Source organism: Branchiostoma lanceolatum, chromosome 8 (assembly GCF_035083965.1).
Source record: "Branchiostoma lanceolatum isolate klBraLanc5 chromosome 8, klBraLanc5.hap2, whole genome shotgun sequence".
Taxonomy (NCBI): Eukaryota; Metazoa; Chordata; class Leptocardii; order Amphioxiformes; family Branchiostomatidae; genus Branchiostoma; species Branchiostoma lanceolatum.
In genome coordinates, this window is record NC_089729.1 from 14461312 (window position 1) to 14488202 (window position 26891).

Genomic DNA, 26891 nt, shown 5'->3' on the forward strand with positions numbered 1-26891 from the left:
TTTGCTGCCTATCGAAGTACTCTGTCATATACGTATATACATATTATCCCATGACTTTGATTCGATGTTTTACAGCTTTTCAAACAAATAGATCCTGTCAAACTTCAAGCCAATGATGTGTTGCGTTTCGTGTATCAACGCTTGGCATATAAAACGCCGATGGTGATTGGATGGCAGGAAGTGGGCGGAACCTTGGGGTCAAAGGCCTAGAGGTCGACTAAAACAGCTGATCAGTCTGGATGCCAGGGAAAGGTGTATGTAACGCTCAGAAGAAGGTTCAAGGTACGGTATTACAGATCTTGCTTTTACCATACTCTAAAATCTTTGCCTAAACGTAAAGGTGCAAAACCTCACATTTTGGTGTGTTTTGCGTTTAGGAACACGACAGTTTGCGCAACATGTAGCTTGCATAATCCCCAAACAGTCAAACACACATGGCATATAAAACGTTACGTAACTAAACGTAAAACTGTCAGTGTTTCTCTCTGTCTGTGGTTGTTTCTGTGTGTGTGTGTGTGTGTGTGTGTACGAAGCAGAAACACTGTCACAAAAATCGTATATATGTTTTTAAAAAGGGACATGTTTTTTTATAAGGGGGCAAATTAAATCCACATATGTTTTGAAAATAGGGCCGTTTTTTTAAAGGGGGCAAATTAAATCCACATATGTTTTGAAAATGGCACATGTTTTTAAAAAGGGGGCAAATTAAATCCACATATGTTTTGAAAATGGGACATGTTTTTTAAAAGGGGGCAAATTAAATCCACATATGTTTTGAAAATAGGACATGGTTTTTCTTATGGGTCATATCTTTTAAAACAATATGCATCTTAAAAATAACCAAAATGAGAATATGAGACGAAAAAAAAACATACACCATTTTCATTTTGTACCGTGTATAAGTTTATTCCCCAATCCAGGAAACCCACCGGTTTGCAAAGTGGTGCTTTCAAAATGGTCTATCGTTTCCGATTTACCCCCCATTTTGATAGTGGTGCTTTCCAGTTACGCCGATTTCAAACTGGTCGATTTCAAACTGGTCGATTTCAAAGTGGTCGATTTCAAAGTGGTCGATTTCAAAGTGGTCGATTTCAAACTCCAAACGGAAATGAAATGACGTAAGTCGGAAATGACGTAAGTCGACGCTCATCGCCAGAGAAGCCACCAAGTATCGGTGATCGCTGTTTACGTCCTTGTTTTCACCGTCTTGTACGCGTTTTCTGATCAGCTACGTGTCCCCAGGATATACCAGGTTTGTGTTGAATTCAGACTATATAAAGTCTTGTTTGTTTCATAAATATGATTAAATTCGACTGGAAATGCGTGTTTTGTAATGACGCCAGATGGGGGAGGGGGGCATGAACTCGTACGAATACATGTTCACCACGCGTATACACCACCATTTGTTACTAGTAATAATGTTTTATCTGTGTGCATGTGCTTACATAATGGACACATCTAGACCTTCTGGTGAAACGGTGTTGCTTTCCAGGATAGTTGGCCATTCTTACGGGAAACTTCAAACATATACAAAGAAGAATGGTAGAAAGGTTGAGCCTCGTATGTGTATGCCTTGTTGCTGTGATTTATTATGTTATAATATTTGTGTGTATGATCTAAGGATAACAGTATGGCTATTTCTTGAGAGAAAAGAATTGTGTAATGAACGTGGCAAACATGAACACATTCTACATAATTTGATCCCAGTTTGCACATGAAAACATTTCGATTTAGTTACATTTTATTTATTCATCAGCTTTCACTGTTGCTCGTCAATATATGTGTATATTTTTTTTGTTCTTTGCTAGTTTTATGGACACCAGCAATAAAGTGGCTGGGCCATATCTGCGAGTCAAGGACTGGAGTCAGATGCCACTAAGAACTGTTGACTCGGAGCGAAATTCTACAAGTCTGTGGAGCAGCTTCAACCTTCCATGGACATGTTAACTGTTTTTGTGTAACTGAAGACATTCAAATTTTTCAATGCAATTTCAGTAGGTGTATACATGATAGTGAACACTGTAACTAGTATAAGTATAAAGGTATGTACCATACGTTTGGTGTTCGGAACTTCCCCCTCCAACCCCTGCGTTTGACTTCAGTAGTTCTTTCTAGGATGTGTTGACTACTGTATTTTGACAAGATAACACAAATATGTTTCCTTCAATTTTAGCCTCACATCATTGCCTTGTCTAAGATTCAACTTTAGGCATGTAAGAAACCACGGTTTTCTTATATAAGTAAGGTTTTTATTGCACAAGAAAAATACTATTAGTGTTGTAGCCTTTTGCGTAGAATATGTTAACTATTATAGTGTAATTATTATTAAAAATCCATTTCCTGCAACTTCATGCCTCAGTCCGACTGATATGAGACACATGGGAAATCCCCCAAGTTCTTCTTACATATTGATGATAACTTTTACTCTACTAGTACATTGCATTGCACAATACATTGAAGGTACAGCAGCATTCTTCACAAAGCACAATCTTCATCTTCAATGGGAATGGAAAATACACTCCAAGGTCTATTCATATACTACAATGATGGATGTACATGTAGTCTGTCACAAACTGAAAGTGACCAAAGCGTACATGTATATTGAAACACAAAGTGGTGAATTTTTGAATAAGAATAAGTATAATAAGAATAGGTAAGAAAGGAACTTGAGGAGAAACCCTTGCCATCTGACAAAGGATGAATATTGAACAATCTACAAAATGTACAATCTGCATGTGATTTTTTTTTCCGTCAATTAGGACATACAGACCATGCTTGTCCGTACAGTAAAAATACATGAGAACCTCTACACAACATCCCACTACATGTATTAGTACATAATTAGATCAAGTTCAGAGAACACACACAGAGATCACACCTTTATCATTTACTCATGATTCATTCAATATCACTGGTCGGAATAAGTATGATACAGGCAACAAAGGACATTCTAGACTACACCATCATGCTCATATTTTCTAAACAATGACATCATCTGCATAGATACAACTAGATTGAAGAATCATAGCTTCTTATAAAGAGACTGAGTGTTGTGAAACATTACATGAAATGGATCAATTTTCATTTACATGTACTAGCTATTCATTCAATTCATTTACCCTGAGGAATCCAACACTTACAAAATATTCTACAATCATTTGCAAATACAAAAATTTTGTTCACATCAAACTTAATTATCTACAATATTATAAAGCACCAGGTATATCAGGTACGCATATTAAATAAGAACACATACTTCGATGTGCTTACAGATACTTGTATCCAGCAGGGATGAAAATCAACATGTTTTCATTGCTTCAGAAAGCACTAAACTGTCAATGTGTGTTGTTTCAAATACATTATAATTTATATACATATCCTTGGTTCAACCGTTGGTTGAAAGACTTTGACACATGCATGTGCATATGCATGACATTCATCCTTGTGTAGACAGCATGATGCATCAACAGCTACATTGTATGGTCATAGCACTCATAGGTGCTGTGTATATGCAGCAAGGGCTGGGAAAATCCCTACAGTGCCGATCCTCTGGAGCATACTATTAGTAAGAAACAAGGAAAATGCGTTCAAATGGACATAACAACAATTCCCAGTGGCAACAAGGTAAGTTATTCAAAATGTCTAAAAAACTATGAATAATACGTGGTAAATTTACACGCTATGCATATTTTTACAAACCTGAGAAAAACATGCCAGCCAGCAAGGACAAGTAATTTTAATCTTCGTCTGGAATCTGGATAGATATTCCTTTCAAACTAATGCACGATCATACAAATTTATACTCGCTAAGGTCTCTTAACAAACAGAATAAGAAACACAAATTTATTTTTGTGGCTTCCTGGGTTCGTATCAGACTACAAAAATCGTGTCCGAACTTGCACATGGTTGCGCCGGCCGTTCGCCCCCCTCCCCATTCCCCTCACTGACTACGGAGCAAAACTATCGCAAGTTTGTACATTTTAACAATTCATATCAACGAAAATTGAACCACATATCATATCATTGATCGTCTCAAGTTGTTACAACGTAAAGTGAAGAGTTCCTCGATAGCTAGCTCGGCACGCAATTTGCGTAGTTTTGTAATCTTCCAAACGATACGGCTGTACCGATTAAACATGCAACTCTAAAATTATTACAACGTGAAAAAGTCAACACAAACCTGGTATATCCTGGGGACACGTAGCTGATCAGAAAACGCGTACAAGACGGTGAAAACAAGGACGTAAACAGCGATCACCGATACTTGGTGGCTTCTCTGGCGATGAGCGTCGACGTACGTCATTTCCGACTTACGTCATTTCATTTCCGTTTGGAGTTTGAAATCGACCACTTTGAAATCGACCACTTTGAAATCGACCACTTTGAAATCGACCAGTTTGAAATCGACCAGTTTGAAATCGGCGTAACTGGAAAGCACCACTATCAAAATGGGGGGTAAATCGGAAACGATGGACCATTTTGAAAGCACCACTTTGCAAACCGGTGGGTTTCCTGGATTGGGGAATAAACTTATACACGGTACAAAATGAAAATGGTGTATGTTTTTTTTTCGTCTCATATTCTCATTTTGGTTATTTTTAAGATGCATATTGTTTTAAAAGATATGACCCATAAGAAAAACCATGTCCTATTTTCAAAACATATGTGGATTTAATTTGCCCCCTTTTTAAAAACATGTGCCATTTTCAAAACATATGTGGATTTAATTTGCCCCCTTTTTAAAAACATGTGCCATTTTCAAAACATATGTGGATTTAATTTGCCCCCTTTAAAAAAACGGCCCTATTTTCAAAACATATGTGGATTTAATTTGCCCCCTTATAAAAAAACATGTCCCTTTTTAAAAACATATATACGATTTTTGTGACAGTGTTTCTGCTTCGTAGTGTGTGTGCGGGTGTGTGTGTGTGTGTGCGTGTGTGCTCTCTCTCTGTATGTTTGTGCGTTTCTCTGTGTATATGTGTGTGTGTGTGTGTGCATGTGTATGTCTGTGTGTGTTTCTCTGTGCATGTGTGTGAATGTGTGTGTGTGTGTGTGTGTCTGTGTGTCTGTGTGTGTCTGTGTGTGTATGTCAGTGTTTTCACGATTCCCAGTATACACAATGCAACATTGCCATACATGCCCAGTGTCTGGGTGACTAAATGGTTAAAAAGTAGCATGGGCAAGGGTGTGAAGTCTGCTATCTCTGCTTACCTTAGATGGTCGGCATGCAGTTACTTGAAGTTCATCTTTCTTTGCTTATTTGCAAATATTATGATCAAAATGATTTCCCATATTTACTTCAACACGCACAGGTACCAATCAGTGTCATGCCGAAGGAAAGGGTACTAGTGACCGGGGGAGGGGGTTACCTGGGACTGAGGCTGGCCAACATGCTGCGGAGAGACGGTGCAGATGTCACGCTGTTCGACCTACGAGAACCAATCGAGAAAGCAGCAGCTGACATGACGTTCATCAAAGTATGTGGGTTTTATAGAGATCCTTTTTGTGACTTTATATTGCTTGAATGGTAGAACATATTAATGAACACCTTGAAGGGGTTATGCCAATTAAAGGGAATAGAATTATATTTATATCTTTTGACAAATATTTAAACCTTACACACAACATAAATAGTTTGCTCTGGGAAGCTTTCGAGACGAACACTCTGTCTCTTCTTCAACCCTAATACAGTCAGATCTCGTCTTGGAGTTCTCTTGTCACATGACTTGATGTTGATCATCAGGTGACAAGAGACAGTTATATACAGGCTTGAGATAGTGACGCCCCCTGTCCCTGTTTAAGGTACTGCGTTGTCTGCGGATTTGGATTGCCTCCCTAACACCCCTTGAAAACCAGTCGGAGTCCTGATCCAGCACTTTCACACTGTCCCAGTCTATCTTGTGTTTCTCATATATTTATATCACAAAATGTCATATACTGTCTGAAGTCAAACGAAAATGTATCGATATTGTATATTGATATTGTATCTAGATTGCCATAAGGCACAATAGACCGTTAATATTAGTAATTACCAAAGGTCATAATATGATTTTGGAGAAAGTCATGCAAGTCACCCTTTATAGGTTATACCAAAATGGATATTTTTCAAACTCTTTGAAAGACCTAAGCAGCTACTTGTTCTTTTCATTAATGTCGACTATGACTGTGTTCCTTAAGTACTACATTAACTCAAGTCTGATCACATTTCAGGGAGATATCACAAACTATGATGTTGTTGAAGATGCCTGTGGCGGCATGGACTGTGTGTACCATATCGCTTCATACGGAATGTCGGGCAGAGAGCAGGTAAGAACGATAATCGTCCAAGTCACTGTCCCTTTGCTGTAAAAGAAATTTAAAAAAATCCTATCATTGATAGCCTCCGATGCAGACTCCTCCCGGCTGTTTTCTTTTTCAAGTTATTGTTTTTATACTATTACATTTTTTTTCTTATTGCCAGCCAACAAAAAAGAAAAAAAAGTAATAGTAAAACTGAAACTTAGAAAATGAAAACGGCCGTAAGGAGTCTGCAACGGAGGCTATATCATAGAGAAGAAGTCAATATGATGAATTAAAGCATAATTTGTTGACTTATCTCAAGTTTTGCCGAATTATGATCTGTCCCAAAAGTGTGATTTTCTTTCATGCAGCTCAATAGGAAGCTGATTGAAGCTGTCAATGTGGGAGGAACAAAGAACATCATTAAAGGTGACATACACTTCTACATACGATGCAACTCAAATTGATGGTTTCTTGTGTACAGTAAGACGTATTGTGAAGGAAGGCTTACTATGTTTAGAAACATGCTAAAATTGCAGCACTTATGCCTACACGTAGTTGGGTTTTCTTCACAAATAAACGTGTTGTATTATAAACATTTGTTGTTGTTGATGTTGTGATATTTATTGTTGATGTGTTGTGTCCAGCCTGTTGCAGACAGGGTGTGCACAGACTCGTTTATACCAGCACCTTTAACGTAGTCTTTGGTGGACAGAAGATAGAGTTTGGAGATGAGTCCCTTCCTTACCTACCTCTGCACAAGGTAATATATGTAGAAAGTGCAAAAACAATGTACACATGAATCTGTATCTGCATATGCATCAGTATTGTATAGCTAGTATAGATTATAGTTACCACACTTAAGTGTAGTATTAATAGTGCAAAAACAATGTACACATGAATCTGTATCTGCATATGCATCAGTATTGTATAGCTAGTATAGATTATGATTACCACACTTAAGTGTAGCATTAATAGTGCAAAAACAATTGAACATGTATCTGTATCTGTATAAGCATCAGTCTTGTATAGCTAGTATAGATTATAATTACCACACTTAAGTGTAGCATTAATAGTGCAAAAACAATGTAGACATGTATATGTATAATCATATCAGTCTTGTATAGCTAGTATAACTGCACTTCAGTGTAGCTCTACCTGTTGTATTTCTAACCCCAGGCATTGTGTAAAGCTATCTAGGGAGGATGTCCCTCAAGTGTACTTAGTGGCAATGAGTTCCACTCTACAAGGAGTAGTAGATAGTAATCAGCTTATTGAAATAAATAAAAAAGTCGACCTAATTCATTCAAACCCAAATACCTCTTACTATGTACAATATTCGTAGGAATGTTAACGTTATCATTCATATTACCTGTTCTTGTATATTTTTTCTTGTATATGAGTGTTGTCTTTAACGATATGGCCTTACCGCTGAGGCTTTGCCAGTTATCTAAGTTTTTGAAAATACTTATTTGAAACAAATGTATTATTTTCCAGCACCCAGACTACTACTCCATGACAAAGTCCATCGCAGAAATGGAAATTCTGAAGGCCAACGGGACAGTTGTGGAAGGTACTAGTAAGGGGGTTAATTGTGTCGAAGTTTTCTGTTGGAATTCTGTGAATTGAAAGTACGAAGGGAACAGTATTTTTTTTCTTTAAAGATTTAGGTACTTTTGTCATGGTACCTGAAGTTGGTATGAATTTTTAGCACATCACTGTGTCAAATGTCATGAAAAGTGTTGTGATTGTTTCAAACATAAAGGTATGCTAGCTAAGAAGTATTGTATTCTAGAGCTGTTTATTTTGATGTTCTAGCATTGCAATTTTTCTTCCAGGTGGTGGTACATTGCGCAGCTGTGCCCTGCGCCCTGCAGGTATCTACGGACCAGGTGAACAGAGACACCTGCCGAGAATTGTGGTAGGTTGAGGGTTTTTCATATACTTGCTGCACAGCTTAGAAGCGCCGACTATCGATGATCAGAAAAACTGCAGGCACCGGAAAATTTATTTTTCAGATCATAAAGTTTATGTTGATAAGAATGAAAAGACAAACCTTGTAAAAGATAATTGTAATGGTTTTCAGTTGTTCACGGTAAAAATTTTTGGAGCAAAAGAGAAAAAATAAAGAATCGAGCCAGACAGGATTCGAACCTGCAATCTTCTGATCCGAAGTCAGACGCGTTATCCATTACGCTACTGGCCCGGTTGCGTGAACGAGACGGAATTTCAACGCCTATGAATAGTAAAAGTTGCATAATTAATTCTTTCTTTGCGAATTTTTATTATATTTTCAGTTACAAGACGTTAAAGTGATATAATCTAAGCTGGGCACACGATATTATCGAGCCGTTCACCCGATGTTTACCGCAATACGTTCAAAAATAGCGCTATCGTCGCTCAGCCAGGGGAAGCTTTCCTCCGTCTTATTTGTCCGTTTCACAATCTTTTTCAACCAACTAAAAGCCTAGAAACTTTTGATTTGAGCCTCGGTGGACAATAAACCCCAAACGGAAGTATTTTATGGCCTCTGTAGCAAAGGTTGTCGAACGTTTGCCCTTGCTTGTAAAATATAATAGCCGTGTAGCAGCGCCATCTTGCGAAAAGTTGTAGGCCTACAGATGTATCAGTTTACACTGGCCATTTACAACTGCCTATATCTAATACTGCATTTACAGCCAGTGGGGGAGTTTAAATTCTCTGAGCTTAGCAAGGTTGATGGTATTTTATATCAATGTGAAAGAAATTTATTGATAAATCCACCCTTTGAAAATGAATTTTTTTACTATCAAAAAGACAGCTGTATCTTTTTTCTCAGCTTACTTTTTAACCACCCTTGAGACATCCGGGTATGATTTAGTAACAATACTGAATAACGGATATCAAACAAGGTGCTAGGTTTAGGTCTTTGTTAAACTAGTATGGAAGGAAAGCTTGTGAATTTTTGGCGACACCCCAGGGCTAGTCTGTATAACGCAAACTCCAGCTGTCCGGGGGTTTCTCTCCCCTCCCTCCGTGGGTGGATAGCCGTTACAGGCGGCGAGCGGACACGGGGCTTGGTTGAAACCAGGCTACCCCAGGGCAAGCCTCTTAGTATATCCAATGATATAACGTTAACACAATTTTAGGATAGCAAATCTTCGCCATGGCAATTTTTAAGGTTTGCCAATCTTTTTGTCATTGCAAGGACATTATGTAATGTCCTTGATCATTGTGAATAATTTTGTTTCATTTTCTCTGTCTAGTCCTACATTGAGCAGGGCTTGTTTGCTGTTGTTTATGGGGAGCCAGAGTCCCTTGTCGAGTTTGTACATGTGGACAACCTGGCAACCGCACACGTGCTAGCTGGGTGTGCCTTACGAGACAACAAACAGCATGTAGCAGTAAGTACTGCAAACTATTAGATATCTAGCCTGGGTGCCATCCCATCGGACTCAGCGGTAGAAATAGGATGGCACCCAGGCCAGATATTTTCCAGGTATTACATTAGAAATGGTTAACCTCCATTGACATTAATTTGCCAGGTTACAATATTAAATCCGCCACTTTGAAAAACAGTGGGTTTTAGAGATCTCTAGTGCAGCAACCCCAGGTATGCACAGTTAAGATATGAGACTCAATCTAAGTAACTTTGAAGTTACAGGAGTGCATTATCCCGGGGTTGGAGATCTGTATGGACGTTTCTGTTCAGGGTGGCGGAATTATGTACCCTGGTGAAATTATGTTAGTAGATGCACATAATAAATGTTTTGAGAACTGTAGGGGCATTGTCTATCAGACTGAGTCTAAACATTAGGGTTAAATAATAAGTGCATCTCTGAACCATTAGTATTTTACCGTTCCATAAGAACCTCTGGTATTTGTAGGTTTTGGGGCTTTCAATGTAGTGTTACTCTCAAACTCTCTTCTTCATTTTAATTCAAAGTTCTGCTTCTCTGTATTACTTTTACAGGCAGGACAAGCTTATTTCATCTCTGATGGAAAACCAGTCAACAACTTTGAGTTCTTTAGACCACTGGTAAGGATAGTAACATCAAAGTTAGAATTGTATATGGTTCTTTAAAATATTTTGTTACTATGACATACATGTATCTTTTATGATCCAATGCAAAGCTACTATATAAAACAATTTATTTTATGATTTAAAGACAGTCACATTTGTATCAATGAATTAATTATCTCTGTAAAAAAGGTAGAGCATGTCATACTCAACTGAGGTACTCAAGTGGTAGTGCATCGCAGCTTTTCATGTTTTTGGCCAAGCACACAGGGTCACCCCTACTCTTTTCAATAAGTGTGTTGGGTTCTTTTACGTACAGACCTCTACACCACACAAACACTTTAAATAGAGACAACTTTCTAACATGTGTAACTTTCTTGTTAAATTGTTCAAGGGTGCTGATCCATAACTCCCTTCTCTTCCCTCAGGTTGAAGGCCTTGGGTACACGTACCCAACAGTCAGGCTGCCTGTGTCACTGGTCTACTTCTTTGGTGAGTCTTCACTCGTTTTGCCAACCAAAGAAGGAATGTCTAAATATGCTGTAAATCCATTTGATATTGGAGTTGTTCCTTTCAGCTGTTGGGGGAGGGGCCTTTGATTTCCATGGTGGGAACAAACATCATTGTCTAAAACGTTAGCAATCAAATATTTGCGATGATTAATCTTTAGCGGTTAACTAGTGATCGTTAAAGTGACAAAAAATTAAGATGCAGTTAAACAAATGAAGAATTACAGTTAGTCATTTTGGAATTACTGACTTGAACTCGAGTAGCAAGTTGTCCATGTCAAACTTGTAACAATATGATGTGATGATGCATTTCTCCTGTAGCATTCCTAACTGAGATGGTCCACTATGTTGTGGGGAGGCTCTACAACTTCCAACCTCTACTCACCAGGACTGAGGTTAGTGTATATCACACTGAAACTTAACCGGAATTGAAAGTTGCAGAAATTGTACCATCAATGATTGTAAGATGCATTGTCTACATTTTGTACTTTTGCTCTTGTGTTTTGCTTAAAGGCATCCAGAGCATATTATGAGGCTTAAAACTTGAATTAAAAAAAATCCAATTTCTAATCATTCCTAATAGTAAGTTTCAATAACACTATACAATTACATATCGAAGCAAAGATACAATGTCGTTGTGTGGTGAGAACTGATAGAAAATCCAAGCCCTAATAGACTGATCCTGACTGCCAATCACAATTAGCGGTTCGACCAATGAGAGAGTGACTGCATGTCCCTCAAATATTAGCATTTTTATGTTTTAACTTTGCATTTCTACGTTTTGACGGAGGTGGGCGGGGCTATGGTATCTGTCTATTTACACTAGGGGCGTGAAACTAAAAGATCACCATGTAGCTTATTTTTTGTGCCGCTTTTGAGCACTTTTGATAAGAAACCAGCACGCAAATGTGGAAAACAGTGGCATTAAATGTTAATTTCATAAAGATTACAGCAACACGAATACTAGTATTTCCAGTTTTCAAGCCTCATAAAATACTCTGGGTGCCTTTAAGTAGCAGTTGCTGCCCAATGACTTATCTCATTGCAAATTTCCACAGAAAACTATCGGTATCAAAGCCTTTAACTTTCTGTAACATGATAAAGAAACAGAGTTTTGGTCATTCACTCACCATCAGTGTGTAAAATTGCAAGAGTTAGTTTTGGACTGAATACCAGTATTAAATAGTTTCAAAAGGAATATCAAGTTATAGTCATAGCATTAGCAAGCTAATGTAACATCATAGCACCCAATTTTATCATGTTTCCCTTTCCAGGTATACAAGACAGGGGTAACCCACTACTTCAACTTGGGGAAGGCCAAAAGGGAACTAGGGTACGAACCAGCGGCCTATGACCTGTCAGAGGTCGTACAGTGGTTCAAGGATAGAGGTCACGGCAAGGCGAAAGGGCAAAGTGCAAAGACCAAGTGGACGCGTCTTCTGGTGGATCTGGCATTAGTACTGATGGCCGTGTTGGTTGTGATGTCGTTTTTGCCACGTGCAATTTGATTGCTCTTGCTACTATAGAAATGGACAACGCACAAAAGATTTCAATAATTGGAGGAAAACATTTTGCAATCCATGTATCTGTACGATGTTAGGTCTGATTAGTATACATACAGTGTATTTATCTTGTGATTTCTTTGTCTTGATACATACAAAAATCTTCTATATTTTTGACAATTTGTTTTTGTCAGCTTTTTTAAAACTTTTTTGTTACCCCATCTAGGTCTCTACTGATTTTTTTCTTTTAACAAAATAGAACGTGTTCTGGATTTAAAACATTCCTAAAATAATGGTAGACGCACAAATCTATAACCAAAAACCTTTTGAAAACTCAGGACTCACAAATCTGAATATACACCATTTATTGAGACAATAATAATAGAATAATGTGCATGTACAGACTTAATATATTGTAATATCATAGAATTGTGTACAATGATGATATACCCTACAATCAAGAAGACGCAACTCTCTTACATGAAAAAAAAAAACAGTAGGGATCAACTACTGTCTACCTACTCGCCACTCGTATAGCTGAGAACTGGAGTATATTTTTGGCAAAGCCACAGGGGCGTAACCTTTTTATCTGATATACTGCAGGAAGAGACGAACACTAATCAAGTGGTAGTGTGATTATGTAGAGGTGTGGCAATACTGTAAATGCATGAATATATGCACGTTTTGCAACCTTTGTCTACCGCTAATGGTGCATCTTTTTACGAACGTTTTTCTGACCTTCTCTACTTTCTTCTTGAGCAGAAATTACTCTTAAATCGAAAATCGTAACAATGAAAACTCTAGGCACATCATATATCTACGCCTCTCTTGTTTCAAGTATACCGATACACATAGTTGTTTATCAACGATTTAAAGGAATAAGTGCTTTTTTTCTTTTGTGTGTTATCATAGGAATCATACCCATACTAGAAAAACGGTAGCACAGATAAAGAAGCTAGGGACGAAAAGCGGAGGCAAAGAGATGTTTGGACCAATGAGAGGCCAGCGAATTTGCGCTCCAACCACAGCATACAAAGGACACTTGGAAACGTGGAATGTTGACGTACGAAACTCAGACACGTGACAAGATTTACTGGCCGCGAACTTGCAGTTGTGGCCTAATCAGCCATGTTGTTAGAATAATGTTAAACAGAACAGTATGAGCATGCAGGTTCTCGTATTTTGTTCAAATTCTTCCGAAATTGCAGAATACGACCATTTTTTGTTTGAAACTAGTCGAGCAGTCGAACCTGCCCACTTAAAGAATTTAACAGATGATCGGTAATGTCTTCACGTCCAGCGTTCGGGACGTTGCGTTCTCAACTGTTTACAAGACGCTGTTCTTTGTAAATACATGCAACTAGTATGTGTGCGATTTTTCTACACTTGCCAACAGAACGTTACCATCAGGACTGGTTCAATGCTTCTATGGGAAAAGACGGACACTTTCTAGCGCAGTATAAATTTGTTGTATGGAAAACATCATCATTAATGTTTTTCTACAGCACCTTTCTTATGATAACCATTAGTTATTGTAATGCACATATTTTCAAACATCTGGGAGATTAGCGCTCTAACTGGTCAGATCACAGCCAGTTTGATCAAAATCGGATCACAGCATACCTTCTTGATCAAGGCAGGATCACAACTGATGAATCATAGAAAGATCACAGAGCCTTCTCGACTACGGATCTACGATGCGATCACATTTCGAATCAACGTACGCACTTGAAAGCATTCGACGATACAAAGAAATTCACTATCACACTCTCATGAATTAAACTTGCACATGTACTCTTCAATTACCTTTGGTAATACCCATATAATGATAGACATAATTAAAAACCTTTTATAGATAATATTGAAATAAATTGTGGAAGCCATTTACACTACATACAAGATACATTATAATAACAAAACCTTGCACCATAATAACAACTTACTGTCATACAACACAATACTAAGAACAATACAGTAATATTGTAATAATAATTCCTTTTTGACCTACATATGGTTGCTCTATTCGTCCACTCCCCTATTCTGAAATGGTATGTTCCAAAAGCGGGTTGATCTTTCGAACTGTATCTTTGAAATGGCTGAATCAGTCAACCATCTCTGTGCGTAAATGGAATGGTCCAAACACCGCCATTGTTTACTTGGACCTTTGTCTGATTTGGGGTCAAACCACTTCACAATAGGGGAGCTAACACTGGAGACGGGGAAAAACTTTACCGAGGGAAGCACAAAATGAAATGATACTGGAACGAAATAAAACAACATTATCTTTTTCTGGTGTTTATATAATTTGGAGTCCTTGCACATTGTAGTTATGTCTGAAACGTCTGACCGTTTTGCCTGCCCCAAAACTTTGAAAAATAGATCACTATCTGATAGCGTACACAGTCTACATCTCCTGCCCTGACCATTTCACTTCCTGCACCACCATCCAAATCAAATAATCACCACCTTGCAACTCTTGAAAGAACTGCAGGCCCCAGTCTATACAGCTTTTGTACATTCTCCCTAACCATTTTTCTACCGCTGCCTTTTACCAAACAAGGACAGGCATTACCGGCAAATATGTGCATAATACTTTTGCACATCCGAACTAAACGTTTCACAACAACCGCTTCGAACTAAAAAAAAATGCTATCAATAAAGAAAAAAAACGCTATTATAATTATGAACGCCGGACTTCAGAATAACATACTTGTCACGGAACAGTTGGTTTCTCACGTTCTGTTATTAAGTGACGGAAGTTTCGAATTTCATCTGAATGTAACTGAATGAAATGGAAAACATTATGACGCGTAAATGTCCAGAGTTGGGGAGGGGAACATTTTGCACGTAAACGTCTGATATATATATTACATATATGTGGACAATTCTTGATCTAGAGGGGGGAAAAGTATGGTCTGTGACTAGGCTGATATATTTCCGAGCCGATACGATAGAGGTTTTATTTCGGGATGCCGAACGTGTTTTGGCACGTGGACGTAAGAACTTCAGACCGATAGCGAAACGAAGCTGTTGTATTGGGAGATGTTACGCTTTAGGATGTCGGAGCACGGTCCAAGGACGCGTTCAAAACGTGCGCGGTCCAGCTTGACGCACTTCATGGGTCCGCGGGAAACGACAGTGGCCGCACGGGGCCTGTCCAGGAGTAGAGCAATCTCACCTGTTGGAAGGAAAAGAAAAATTTCATTAGCATAAAAGAAACTTGTGTTACATCTTCATGAAGTTTTGATTTGAAATGAAATGTCATTGGTAAGAACTGTAATTCTTTTACAGTGCCTAAGTCGTGTACATTCCGTACAAACTTACCGAAATAGTCAGAGGGTCCCAGCCTACCCACTTCCACGTACTCCTCGTTTTCTGATCGGCGCTGTAGGACAGCCGCAGTGCCCTACAATGAAAAACAACAACATTTATTAGTTTCTTCATTAGATATGACGACTTATGTATAGTGTCAACACAAATGAATTGACCCCTTAGCCTGCTGAGGGTTAAGTAAGAAGAACAGGCTCTCGTACCTCTGTTATAATGAAGAAGTCCTCTCCCGGTTCGCCCTGCCTTACGATCTCGCTACTGTCCTCGAACTGGCACGGCTCCAGCGAGTCCGCAATCGTCAGGCGCTCCCACTCATCAAGAGATTCTAAAGACGAGAACACGTGTTAGTTTGCTGTTTTCACTTGTTTATGAGCGCCACCTTGCAACTCTTGAAAGAACTGCAGAACAAGTAAAATGCAGACTGTGTAACATACCTAGAATGGAAACCTTGCTGAGGAATTCTTCATACATCTTTCTCTTCCGCATTGTGCTTCCCTGTGTGCAAAAAAAACAACACTTTTATAAACAGGAGAAAAACACTCATTCCAATCATGAAAGAACTAGAGCATGATATTTAACTTCCCGACTTGATTGTTGTTGTTTACAAGGTAATTGTAGGAGACATACCATGAGTATACGTCTGTATGTGTCTCTGTCGATGGCCCACAATTTCAGGTCTGTCTTTGCCTGTAACAAACAAGAAATCAGTCATTCTGAGAAATGTGCTACTGAGAACTACACCAATACTACAGATTCTGAATAAATAATACAATTTCTTTCAGATATTGATTATTTGTGATAGCATAGACAATTCCATTACCCTACTGCTTTTATTTTACAATATAGAAATGCAAAATAAAAACATAAAATTGCAAATAGCTGATAGACATGAAGCCAACTCTCTCATTGGTCGAATTGCTAATTGTACATGTCATGCTATCATTGGTTGGACTCATAATTGTGATGGACAGTCAGGATTGGTCCATTGACTTATGAGATTATGTGAAGGATGTACCTTGACTGTTGCAGCTCTGGGTGTGCCATAGATAAGAGCAAGCTCTCCAAAACTCCCACCGTCTCCGATGGATGTCACCTTCTCATTGTCAACATATATCTGTACAAAACAAAAACAACTTAGAATATCTAATTCTACCAGATACATTTTAACCTTTAATAGAATGCAAAGAAGGTTAAAAACATCATCGTTGCTATTGACATTTTTACCAATGACAATGGAGATATTATTTTGGGTGTGTCTGTCTGTTTCCACATATTTCAGGTCTGCATAATTGAAGAACCTCTGAATGGATTGTGATGATATTTGGTATGAGGGTATGTCTTGGTAAGACTAAGATCAAGGTCGATTTGGAGCCTCCCTGCAGTTATCCTTGGTACTGCAGCAGAACTTTTTTGTATCTTTTGGCCTGGTTCTTGTTTTCTTCCCAGTCATCATAAATATTTTAAAAAGGGGCAGCACAATGCTTGGAGCCATTATTTGTTGTCATGTTAAAGAATGAAGAGAAGGCAAGAAAAGAATTTGAATAACAGAAAAGTACTTTTTTTTCTCTTCTCTCAACACTTAACTCTCTTATAAAATATTGCAACAAGTGCTTAACAACAGGTTGCTCAATGCTGCTTAATGTATACATTTGGTGTGACATGCCATGACATATCTTGGCTATGCATTCAGATTTATAAAAGATTAAAACCCAATATGAACTTCAATAACACCATCAGACTCCACCCCTGTGGCACTGCCAAAAACATGAATACTTACATCAACTTCACCCTGGTCAATGATGTAGAAATTGTCTCCCTCGTCACCTGTGCAGGGGGTAAACAACCTCATGTAAACAACAAAATAAACAGCATACCAGCTATGATGTGGATGTCAACAATCCCTGTCCAATCAAATTAACTATTTCAAACAAAATAGGTTCCTACTCGCACACTTTAAGTAGGAACCCCACCATTGGATACAGATTTAACAAGGTTATGCCAACCACCAATGACAGCAGACGTGACAAGACATGGCATGGCATGTTGTTGCAGCTGTGTTGAATGGAAGGTGAGGTGTGATAGGAGTGGAAGGAATTTAAGTTAAATGCCAACACTGAAACGGATCAGTGATCGTGAAAGGAGAAAACGTGTTTGTGCTTTGGTGGTCTTCTGCCAAGTGGGAAATGTCAACTCTAAACAGTGACATTGAGACATTTTCAAGGTCACACAAAGTGGCAAAATACCACCCTTTACATGGCAAGGCATCCTGAGATGTTTCTAAAATAAGAAAATAAAAGAATATAGAATGGCTTTGGGTATGAATTTAAGCTTTTAGCTACTTTCTTTGATTCTTAAAGCTTTAAGTAACACTTGTCAGCTATTCATACTTGGCATTCAGAAAATAATATGTGTAAACAAGGGAACATATCAACCAGCACGCAGTGGATTAATATACATACTACTCTCTTAATGAGAAATAATGAATTTTCGACAGAAAAATATGAACAAAACGAGCAAAAATTTGAATGGAATGCAAAAGTACAATACAAAGATAGCTTTATGACTAAAAGTAGTGAAAAAAAATCGCTGCCTTAAATGTGTTGATCATAATGTAAGTCATTCAGAACTGAGCAAAATCACCAGTTAAGTTTCATGAGTCAAAGGCATTGGCTCATTATTAGAAGCAATCAAAATGTTTCGCATGAGTGCACTGCTATAATTCTACAAAAATCAACTGCCACAGTACATTAACATTTGTGGTAACATATGGTAATCTAAGGACACAGAAAGTAAATTTTATGGATGACGTCCTCTGAAATACGAGAGTGCAAAAAACATAGGCAAAAACAATAAGATATCTGAATTTTCAAAATAGAGGCCGTAAAATGTTGTAAGAGATCAAACATGGTATCACAGCCAACAAGTCTTTTATTTTTGTATTCGAGAAGTGCAGAAAGTGACACTAGTGGTAGCGTAGATCTATCACTACTAGTACACTACACTCATGGCTACCAGGCTTGTGTCACTTACTGTAAATGCAGAAATGTTCGCTGGGATTTAATTTTGCATTAGAGAGAAAATGGTGTGTTCACAGTGGTTTGAAACAATAGTAGCGCTACACGTAATGGAAATCACTTCAAGTTCTACAACTACACTCATGGCTACCTCACTAGTGTCACTTCTTCAAGTATATTGAAGACTACAACACAAGGTAATTTCTTGTCATGCTGACCATCACCAAAGGAATGAAAAATCAGCCGAAAATCAGCAGATCTAGTTCATAGAATTTACTTAATGTGGAACCATGTGGTTTTGCAGTTTATCAGTCAACGCATGTTCAATGGATGAGTTAACAGACATGTTTTAGAATGTTGATATTGCAACTGACCTTGTTGTATGACCCTCTCTCCAGCAATGTGGGTAACAGGAAACATGGCGTCAAAGATGTCACTGTGTAGAAAAAAAGCATGATTAGGCTAGCCCCTGAGGTGTTGCCAAAAACATGTTGTTACTCGACGGCATTGCAACTATTACTTCATCAAATTTGGAAACAGTACGATTTCAAAGGAAATACTGAATGCAATATAAAAAAAATATAAACTCTCTCATTATCTTAGTAGAGAACTTTATGTTTTTGGCAGTGTTTGTTTGAGATTCTGCTTCTTATCTAAGAGGATAACTCAAGAAGCTATGGGTGGATTGTTATGATATTTAGTATGTGGTTACATCTTAATCCATCAAACAAGTACCTAGATTTTGAGCCTCCTGACGGCTTTCTTCGGTACTGCGATGGAAAATTTTCATAGATTTACACTTTTAAGATCGCACTAGTCTTTATCAAATTTCTATGCTTGGAAATCAATTGCTTTGTATGCAATTTTTCTTAGGCTGAGCATTGATCAAAACTCTCTGATTTACGCGACTCCGCAAGAAAGTCTTACCTGCGCTCGTTATCATCCAGATGGCTGAACAGCACATTTTTGGCGATGGCCTTCGAAAGCGCAGCCATGGTCTTGTAGTCCTTGGGAACAACCTAGAGAAAAAAAATTGTTTACACATACAGTACTATCTTTCAATGTTAGAACCCAACATGTAGACACAATTTCTTACTATTTGTAAAAAAACATAATTTTAGACTTAAAACAGTCACTTTATTAGAGGGCTTTACATGTATTTTCTGTCCCACAGATTGTTTGGGGGTCCATGTTGTTAATTATTATGCATTGTTAAATCTGTCCTTTTAAGCTTACACAAATACATTTTTCATCAATTACATTTCAAGAACCTTAAACTGTTTAAGAACGGAGTTTTGGGGACGAATAGGGGTGAACTTTTAGTCCGTACAAAAATGCAAATTTACGACCTGGAACGGAGGGACAGCCCTATTTGTTAAACTTTTAGAACTTCAGACACATTTTCAGTCATCTATGTTATCAGAAAACATGCATGATTTGTTGTGACCTTTTTGAGCATATACTGCTACTGACCTTTCTTAGATGGCCTTCTAGATATCATTAAGAGTTTATCAAGCACAAATAATTGATATCATCAAACAAACCCATGCATTTGTCAATGTCAGGACAACACAAAAGTATGACAATTTATTTATTACAAAAAAACAGTGGTTTAACAATACAGCATGACTTAGTCTTGGCTGAAAATGAAGTACAGTAACTGTAAATTGTGAAATGTTTGCGGTGATTTTATTTTCATGGTTTTACCAAAAAGCCAAAATATGGTTTGATTATCAAAATACCTGAAGGAATATATTACCTTCTTCATGTATATATATATATAGTGTTACTGTTGTCAATTGTCATCATGTCATAACATAAGAAACGAAAATACAGTTTAAACTACCAAAATACCTGGAGAAATATATTACCTTTTTCACGTACGACGCAAGATCTTCTTCCTTCACGACTTCTGCGCTGACCGCACCGCGCCTGCGCCGGCCCGTCATGGCCGGGTTGGGCGGCGTGGGAGAGATCTCGTCATCGCGTTCGTCTGGCGATGGCGACCCCGACTTTGGCTTGGACTTGTTGGCCGAATCCTGCAAGCGTGACATAACATATCGACCATTCAGTGTCCGTTTTTTTAATTGCTTTTCGGCTTATCAAATGGTTCGAAACAAGGGATGCGGTGATAGGTGAGAGCACTATGGCCCCATCGATATCTTTCCAGTACAAATAGTGAATGATATCCAGCGTACAACAATGCGACCGCAACCGAAACATAAATACGCGTCCGACAAACAATTACATCATTGGATAGATGTAAAATGATAAACAAATATCCAAAAGGCCAATCCAAGAATGATTATAAAATAATAATACAATATCAGCAATATGGATTGTTTGAAAAATGATTTCAATATACACTAATTTGTATCTTATTTCAAGTCATTGAAAACCCGAAATGTAACCTACAAAATGAAATATTTGAACAGACATATTTAAGATAGCTTTTACACAAGCTAGACATGAAAATTACATTTTCCCTACAAAGATGCATATCAAAACTGTCCTCTACATATACCTTTCGGGAAATCTGTTCCATGAATACATTATGTTACGTTACTTATGTATATGTTATACGTTTTAATGTGGCTTGTGACTGGCCGGCCAGGTTTGATGGTGTTAAAATTTACCTCTCGCGGCAAAGTCAAGAACGACAGCAGCTGACAAGTAGGGGATGAAGTTCACTTCGAGAGTCTTTCGCGCCATTAGTTTAAGTGGTTGATATAAGATCAAAGACCTTCAAACAGGATGTCAATACCAAACCTCAGATTTTGTGTCTTTCACGTTGGGAAAAATGTGTCAGTATTACAAGGTATACATGTATATGTGCCTTTCATGTGTTTTCCATAAATCTACAGAAGTTATCAAGAGATTAAGCCATGTGATAAGTTGAAAGCTTTAACAGATACGTGACTAAAGTCATGAAACAAACCTTAAAAGTTTGTATGATCGCTTTGATGAAAAGCGACTTTGTGATTTAGGTTTCCATGGAAGCTTAGGGCTTATAAGTTGTGACTTTGGTATGCATTCAAATTATCAAAAAGAACATTTCAAATTCTACTGCAAAAAAGAATAATTTATAGACAGCTAAAATTATAGTTATAGATACAACAATGAAGTACAGAAAGGACTTAACATTATATTACTTTTATTAGAATAATCTTTAAATGAGAATGGAGTTACACAGTATTGTTATTGCACATTAAAAGTTTTGATTTAGATAATGACACTATCCTTTCTGTGATTTGTGACTGCAGAATTTTCTACAAGAAACTTCAAGTTTTGAATAAAAACATTCTCTGTACACAAGTGTTTTATTCCACCAACATTTCAGTGACTAACTGTTACCTTAATAATTAGCTTCTTGGGGTAATTCTGACTGGTTCACATTGCACTACAACTTACAAAGAGTCTCTTTATTCAGTGACTTTCCAACCTGATGAAATTATTCACCAATTCCAAGTGCTGTCTTAAATTACATATATTTTGTTTCTGTTAAAGCATAAAAATACTTTTAGTCAATCATTGCAGCAACCTTTAAGTAGATTGTGTTTAAAAATAACATGTCTGGCAAAAACCTAAATATAAAAACACGACACTAGTGCATGTATTTAGCACTCATGATCCCTTTGTGAACTTGCGTGGTATTTTGCAACACCCACTGCAGTTTTCATAATACTGTTATAATACCGAACTTTGACGTGATGGCTAAAGCAGCTGGGGCCCAAAACATTTCTTAATACCTTTCATTTTAGTCCGAGTGAAAACTTATATATACATGTACACTGCGTGGCATTTTATAACATCCACTGCAGTTTTCAAAATACTGTTCTCATTACTAATGGCTCTCAGATTTGCCTGTTTGATATTTTCTGAATCAAAAAAAAAAACTGTACAATTCTGGGCAGATGTCAACCCAAAAATGCTTAAAATTTTTAAAATTATTGAAATTTTGTTCCCTAGTCATCACAGAAAGCTGCCTTTCATTCTCATGTCTGTTTTGCCAGCTTTTGTTTCATATTTGCTATTAGCATTTAGAATGGTTAAAACCTCACATTTGTAAAATATATTAGTAACCGATTACAAATTAGCTTCTCCCTGGTGCCTTACCCTGAAATCCCATTTCATTTGGTACCAAACAGCTAACTTAGCAGTATGAAGGTTAACATCAAAACAATTCAGATTTTACAGAAAAAGGTGGTCAGAACAATCAGAACATCCAACACTTAAAATTACCAGTTGGCGACATGATTTTCCCTCGTCAAATAAATCAACAAACAAATCCAGAAGATCAAATCAATTCAAAGATTAATTCAAGCCTTTTTAACGTTGTACTCACATTGTCACAATCAATATATTTTTCTTACAATATCCAACAATAATAAAGCAGTAAGCTATCTTTCAGAATTTTTTTGGCACAATCTACATTTACAAAAATTCCTTGGGCCGGAACAGGTACAACCAGTACACCAGTCCTACAGTACATATGTGCTAACAAACCAAAAACGAATTCTTGAGTCAACTTGTTTAAGAAAATTAACAAATATGCGCTAGCACAATTGTAAAATAAACCCAAAGTAGAGATAAATAAAAAAAGAAGTACATGTATCATAATTTTATGATGTAAACCCATGATGACATACCACTGCATGTAGTTGCGGCATCGCTTCCGACTCCCGTAAAACGTTATAACGAAGCAAACCACGAGAATACTCTTCTATCGTTGAAGCATAGATCTCGCCCACCAGATGTTTACAAATATCATCCAATCACTTTACACCTCGGTGCCATTCAAAAACGTGATGCCTAACGCGTAAGCCAAGAGATATTCGATAACATGCAATATTCTATCTAAAAGGTTTCTGGTCACAAAAATAATCAGGTAAAATGTGGTGCCTTTGTAAAAAGGGATTATGTTATATTATGTTCAGGACAATGGTTGTAATAAATCTGTCCAGAATTGTGTGGATGACAATGACATGTTTACATAAATGTTTTATAAAATGAAGTTTCGTTTTCTTCAAAAACGATGAGAAAAGTTTAGTGGTTTTATTACTATCAACCTATCAAAAATACATGTTCAATTTGTAGTACCTGTCACTTTATAATTACATGCAAAATAAAATTAAACACATCCTTCTCTTTTTTTGGGTGATTTTTAGACTTAGCTTTATGGTTACAGTGCGTGAGACCTTATCTAATAATGGCCTTTCTTCTTAATGTTGCAAGATTTAGAGTCCTCAGGGAAAAAGGGGACTTTGAGAGAACCCTCTTGGGACCCGGGAATAGTTTCATCATGCATATGTTTGTAAGTCACTCGCTGGATAAAAAAGTTCTTTGTACAACCAAGTGTTTTATTAACACCAACGTTTTGGTGACCATCTGTCACCTTCCTCAGGGCAATACTGACTAGTTCACAAATGCACTACAGCGAAGATGTACTTTTGCAAGCTTAAAAAGACAGATTTCAAAACAAAAAACAAAACAAAACCTCCTATAAACATAACCTTCTTGGCAAAGGTAATAAACAACTTGGGCTCCCAAACAATGTGTGAGACAGAAAAAAAATTAAAGCCCAGGTGCCTTTAACTTAAGTAACCCATGCCCACTGCTTGTCAGTATCAAGTCACCTGGGCTCCACACTAGTAGTAGCACACTGCTTTGTACATTCCCAGCACTGTTTTTCAAAACAAACATTTATGCTGCCTCCATTCAAACTGTGAGTGAACAGCATAATGTCAATCATTGCGGAAATGTTTGCAGTGGTTCTACGTTCGTGACGTTTTCACAACGACCATTTCACCGCAAACTTAAAACCACTGCGAACATTTTTGTCCAATACTGTAGCGGTATGTGACTAAAGCGCTGCCGTAAACTTAAAACCACCGCGAACACTCCATTTTCCCATTAGCATGAAATAAAAACCATGTGAACTTAAATGCATTAACAGTATCTGTAACAATGTAACAACTGTGGCTACAGCTCATGTTTTAAATGATCAGCTTGTGGATATATAGTGTGAGTGTCCTTGAACGGTGAGTATATTATGAACATTATTTTTTTGTGGCCTTGACAAATTTTGTAATGAATGTGGATTTAGAATTCAAAACACAACCAGGGCTCGAAAATCAAAGAATCAGTTGAAGAAACGTTTTTGGGATGGCAGAGAAAATACGTACAACTTGCAATTTGGCAACCTGAAAGAATAAAGAGTCAACGTAAAGAATCACATATTGAAGAAAACTTAAGTTTTTCCAGCCCAGGCCTGCCAAAGTCAGTGAAAACATAGCGTCCTTGGCAGATGCGACAATAATAAAGCACTCGACTTAAACAGTGACGTAAGTATAAGTTAAATACACCATTGCAATTCCATGTCGACAGAACCAAAAACAGCTGTTACATAACAAGCTTGCTGCCAAAAACAGCTGTCAAACTTATCTGGATTTTGTGTTGATTACTAGTACATATAGTATTGTTTTCTATTGCCTTGGACTATCTAAAATTTGTCTTCATCTTACTTGTATTTCATAGCGCGTTGTGTGGCCCAAGGGCTACTGAAAAGGAGGTGCAGGCGCAGCCCTATGCACAATCTGGTACAGGAAAGACTTATTTTTAAAACTTATTTATATATCAATTCATAGATTTTATAAATCCTGTCCAGTCACTGAGGAATGGTAGTGGATGCTTCCTGAAACGTCTTAGTCTCTTACCGAAACTGTTTTCTTGTGTATATAATATTATAAACTGAATGTCTAACAATCTTAATTGACGTAGCTCCAACATTTCATTTACAATAATATGCTGCATGATGCCTGCATCACAGTTATAGTTATAGAGCAGCACAACCCACCCATATCCCCCATTGCATTGTGGGATACCATAAAAATTCTGACTAACACAGTGCGTCCCATTATGCAACACAACTCCTAATATCAGTTGAAAAGATGATTGTAAAACAATGAGAAAGGCAGACAAAATATGACACTAACAAACATACACACCAACCTAAAACAGAGTTTTACATCCGACAAAACCTCCCATTGCATTGTGGGATACAATAAAAATTCTGGGAAACACACATCCCATCATGCAACTCAACTTACGCAGCAGTTGAATATGGTTGTCACAAAAAATGCATACGGTACCAACTAAAAGACGCCTTGGTTTGAACAAGAAAGCCAAGAATGGGACCTTGACATACATTTACATCAATTATAAACGCATTAACTCAACCGTCCATCCGTACGAGCTGTCAATCAATCCCACATTACAAGACATGAATAAATTTTGTTGTTGGACAAGATGTGATCAAAGGGTGTGAACGTAAAATGTGCTGACAATCGTGCCACGTCTCCGGGGAGAAATCAAACGCTTTAGATCAAAGATCAGTCTAAAAACACAAAGACTGTGTGATTTTTAAAAAGCTAATCAGAAAACTTGAGGCAAAGGGAAAACGTAGGATCCATCCACACACAGAGAAATATATGGCGGAAGGTCAACACTGAAACAAGTGCATGTCTGACTCCCACCAAGCGTACCGAACGCCCCACCTTTTCCAGACGTTCGAAGTACTCGCGCAGGAAACCGAGCGGGCTGTCAGGCTTGGTGATACAGAGCTGCACGATGGCATCCTTCAGGACTTGCTGGATGTTGTGTTTTTGAACGTAGGCCTCGCATTCTTTCAAGCTCTGCTCCTCATCCATGCTGGAAGCCATGTTGGGGATGGATCTGTTGCTGTCGTCGCGGAGGGATATAAAATGTGCTGAACCACTAAAATTTTTACAAAACCACTCCTATCCACACATTAAACACGAAATTTTGCAACGACTATCAAATTGTAGCCAAGATAAAGCTACCCTCTTGTTTCTGTAGACGTGAACAACCCAGAAACAGCTGCTGCGATTGGGTGTTATATTGTTTGTCGCATGTGTACAAGCTGAGAAAAAATAAACACGGTAAAGAGTTCTAAACTCATTAGCCGCTCAGCCAATCAGAGCGGCTGATGACGTCAATGGGCCTCGTTCTGAATCTGCCGTGCCGAAGTTTCCCGAAAATTACCGAGAGTCGCCACGTCGATGTCGTAATGTTTAGGCTGTACCTTTCTGTGAAAGTGGAGGGGACATTTTGAAAATAACAATAGATCTCTTAAATACAAAATAATTTCAACCCCAAATCTTTCATCTTTCGAATAATGTTATGGTGTGTTATGTTCAAAATTTGATATATCATGCACTTTTAGTGTTTTGGT

At 37.7% G+C, this 26891-nt stretch overlaps 2 protein-coding genes, 2 long non-coding RNA genes and 1 other non-coding gene across 6 annotated transcripts; 2 read left to right on the plus strand and 3 right to left on the minus strand.

Moving 5' to 3' along the window:
- The first annotated feature begins 119 nt into the window (after positions 1-119).
- LOC136440407 (short-chain dehydrogenase/reductase family 42E member 1-like) lies at positions 120-12987 on the plus strand. Its single transcript, XM_066436442.1, has 12 exons — positions 120-282; positions 5316-5480; positions 6214-6309; positions 6654-6711; positions 6930-7045; positions 7780-7855; positions 8121-8203; positions 9528-9665; positions 10235-10300; positions 10711-10774; positions 11113-11186; positions 12066-12987. The coding sequence occupies exons 2-12, from the start codon at positions 5331-5333 to the stop codon at positions 12297-12299; spliced, it is 1155 nt and encodes a 384-aa protein (XP_066292539.1). The 5' UTR covers positions 120-282; positions 5316-5330; the 3' UTR covers positions 12300-12987.
- Positions 528-2346, plus strand: LOC136439932 (uncharacterized). The gene is made up of 2 exons (XR_010756600.1): positions 528-1252; positions 1809-2346. It is a non-coding gene; the product is annotated as an uncharacterized lncRNA (long non-coding RNA).
- LOC136439931 (uncharacterized) lies at positions 2228-4903 on the minus strand. Its single transcript, XR_010756599.1, has 2 exons — positions 4181-4903; positions 2228-3559 (listed from the first exon to the last, which is right to left on the minus strand). It is a non-coding gene; the product is annotated as an uncharacterized lncRNA (long non-coding RNA).
- Positions 8416-8488, minus strand: Trnar-ucg (transfer RNA arginine (anticodon UCG)). The gene has a single exon. It is a non-coding gene; the product is annotated as a tRNA-Arg (tRNA).
- LOC136440408 (cAMP-dependent protein kinase regulatory subunit-like) lies at positions 12642-26589 on the minus strand. 2 transcript variants are annotated; one of them, XM_066436443.1, is made up of 11 exons: positions 26182-26589; positions 20509-20676; positions 19565-19656; positions 19012-19073; positions 17401-17447; positions 16639-16737; positions 16251-16310; positions 16058-16118; positions 15827-15948; positions 15618-15699; positions 12642-15471 (listed from the first exon to the last, which is right to left on the minus strand). In XM_066436443.1, the coding sequence occupies exons 1-11, from the start codon at positions 26356-26358 to the stop codon at positions 15299-15301; spliced, it is 1143 nt and encodes a 380-aa protein (XP_066292540.1). In that variant the 5' UTR covers positions 26359-26589; the 3' UTR covers positions 12642-15298. The 2 variants fall into 2 exon arrangements, with proteins under 2 accessions (XP_066292540.1, XP_066292541.1); XM_066436444.1 differs by having other exon boundaries at positions 26194-26586.
- Between the last annotated feature and the right edge of the window lie 302 nt (positions 26590-26891).

Excerpts from the sequence above, each read along its gene's own strand:
- LOC136440407 (XM_066436442.1), top strand. The coding sequence starts at position 5,331 with ATGCCGAAGGAAAGGGTACTAGTGACCGGGGGAGGGGGTTACCTGGGA. Across the intron at positions 10,775-11,112 it reads GTCACTGGTCTACTTCTTTG|CATTCCTAACTGAGATGGTC; the intron begins GTGAGTCTTCAC and ends TTTCTCCTGTAG. Across the intron at positions 11,187-12,065 it reads CTCTACTCACCAGGACTGAG|GTATACAAGACAGGGGTAAC; the intron begins GTTAGTGTATAT and ends TTCCCTTTCCAG.
- LOC136440408 (XM_066436443.1), bottom strand. The coding sequence starts at position 26,358 with ATGGCTTCCAGCATGGATGAGGAGCAGAGCTTGAAAGAATGCGAGGCC. Across the intron at positions 20,677-26,181 it reads TGGAAAAGGTGGGGCGTTCG|GATTCGGCCAACAAGTCCAA; the intron begins GTACGCTTGGTG and ends TCACGCTTGCAG. Across the intron at positions 16,738-17,400 it reads TTGACCAGGGTGAAGTTGAT|ATATATGTTGACAATGAGAA; the intron begins GTAAGTATTCAT and ends TGTTTTGTACAG.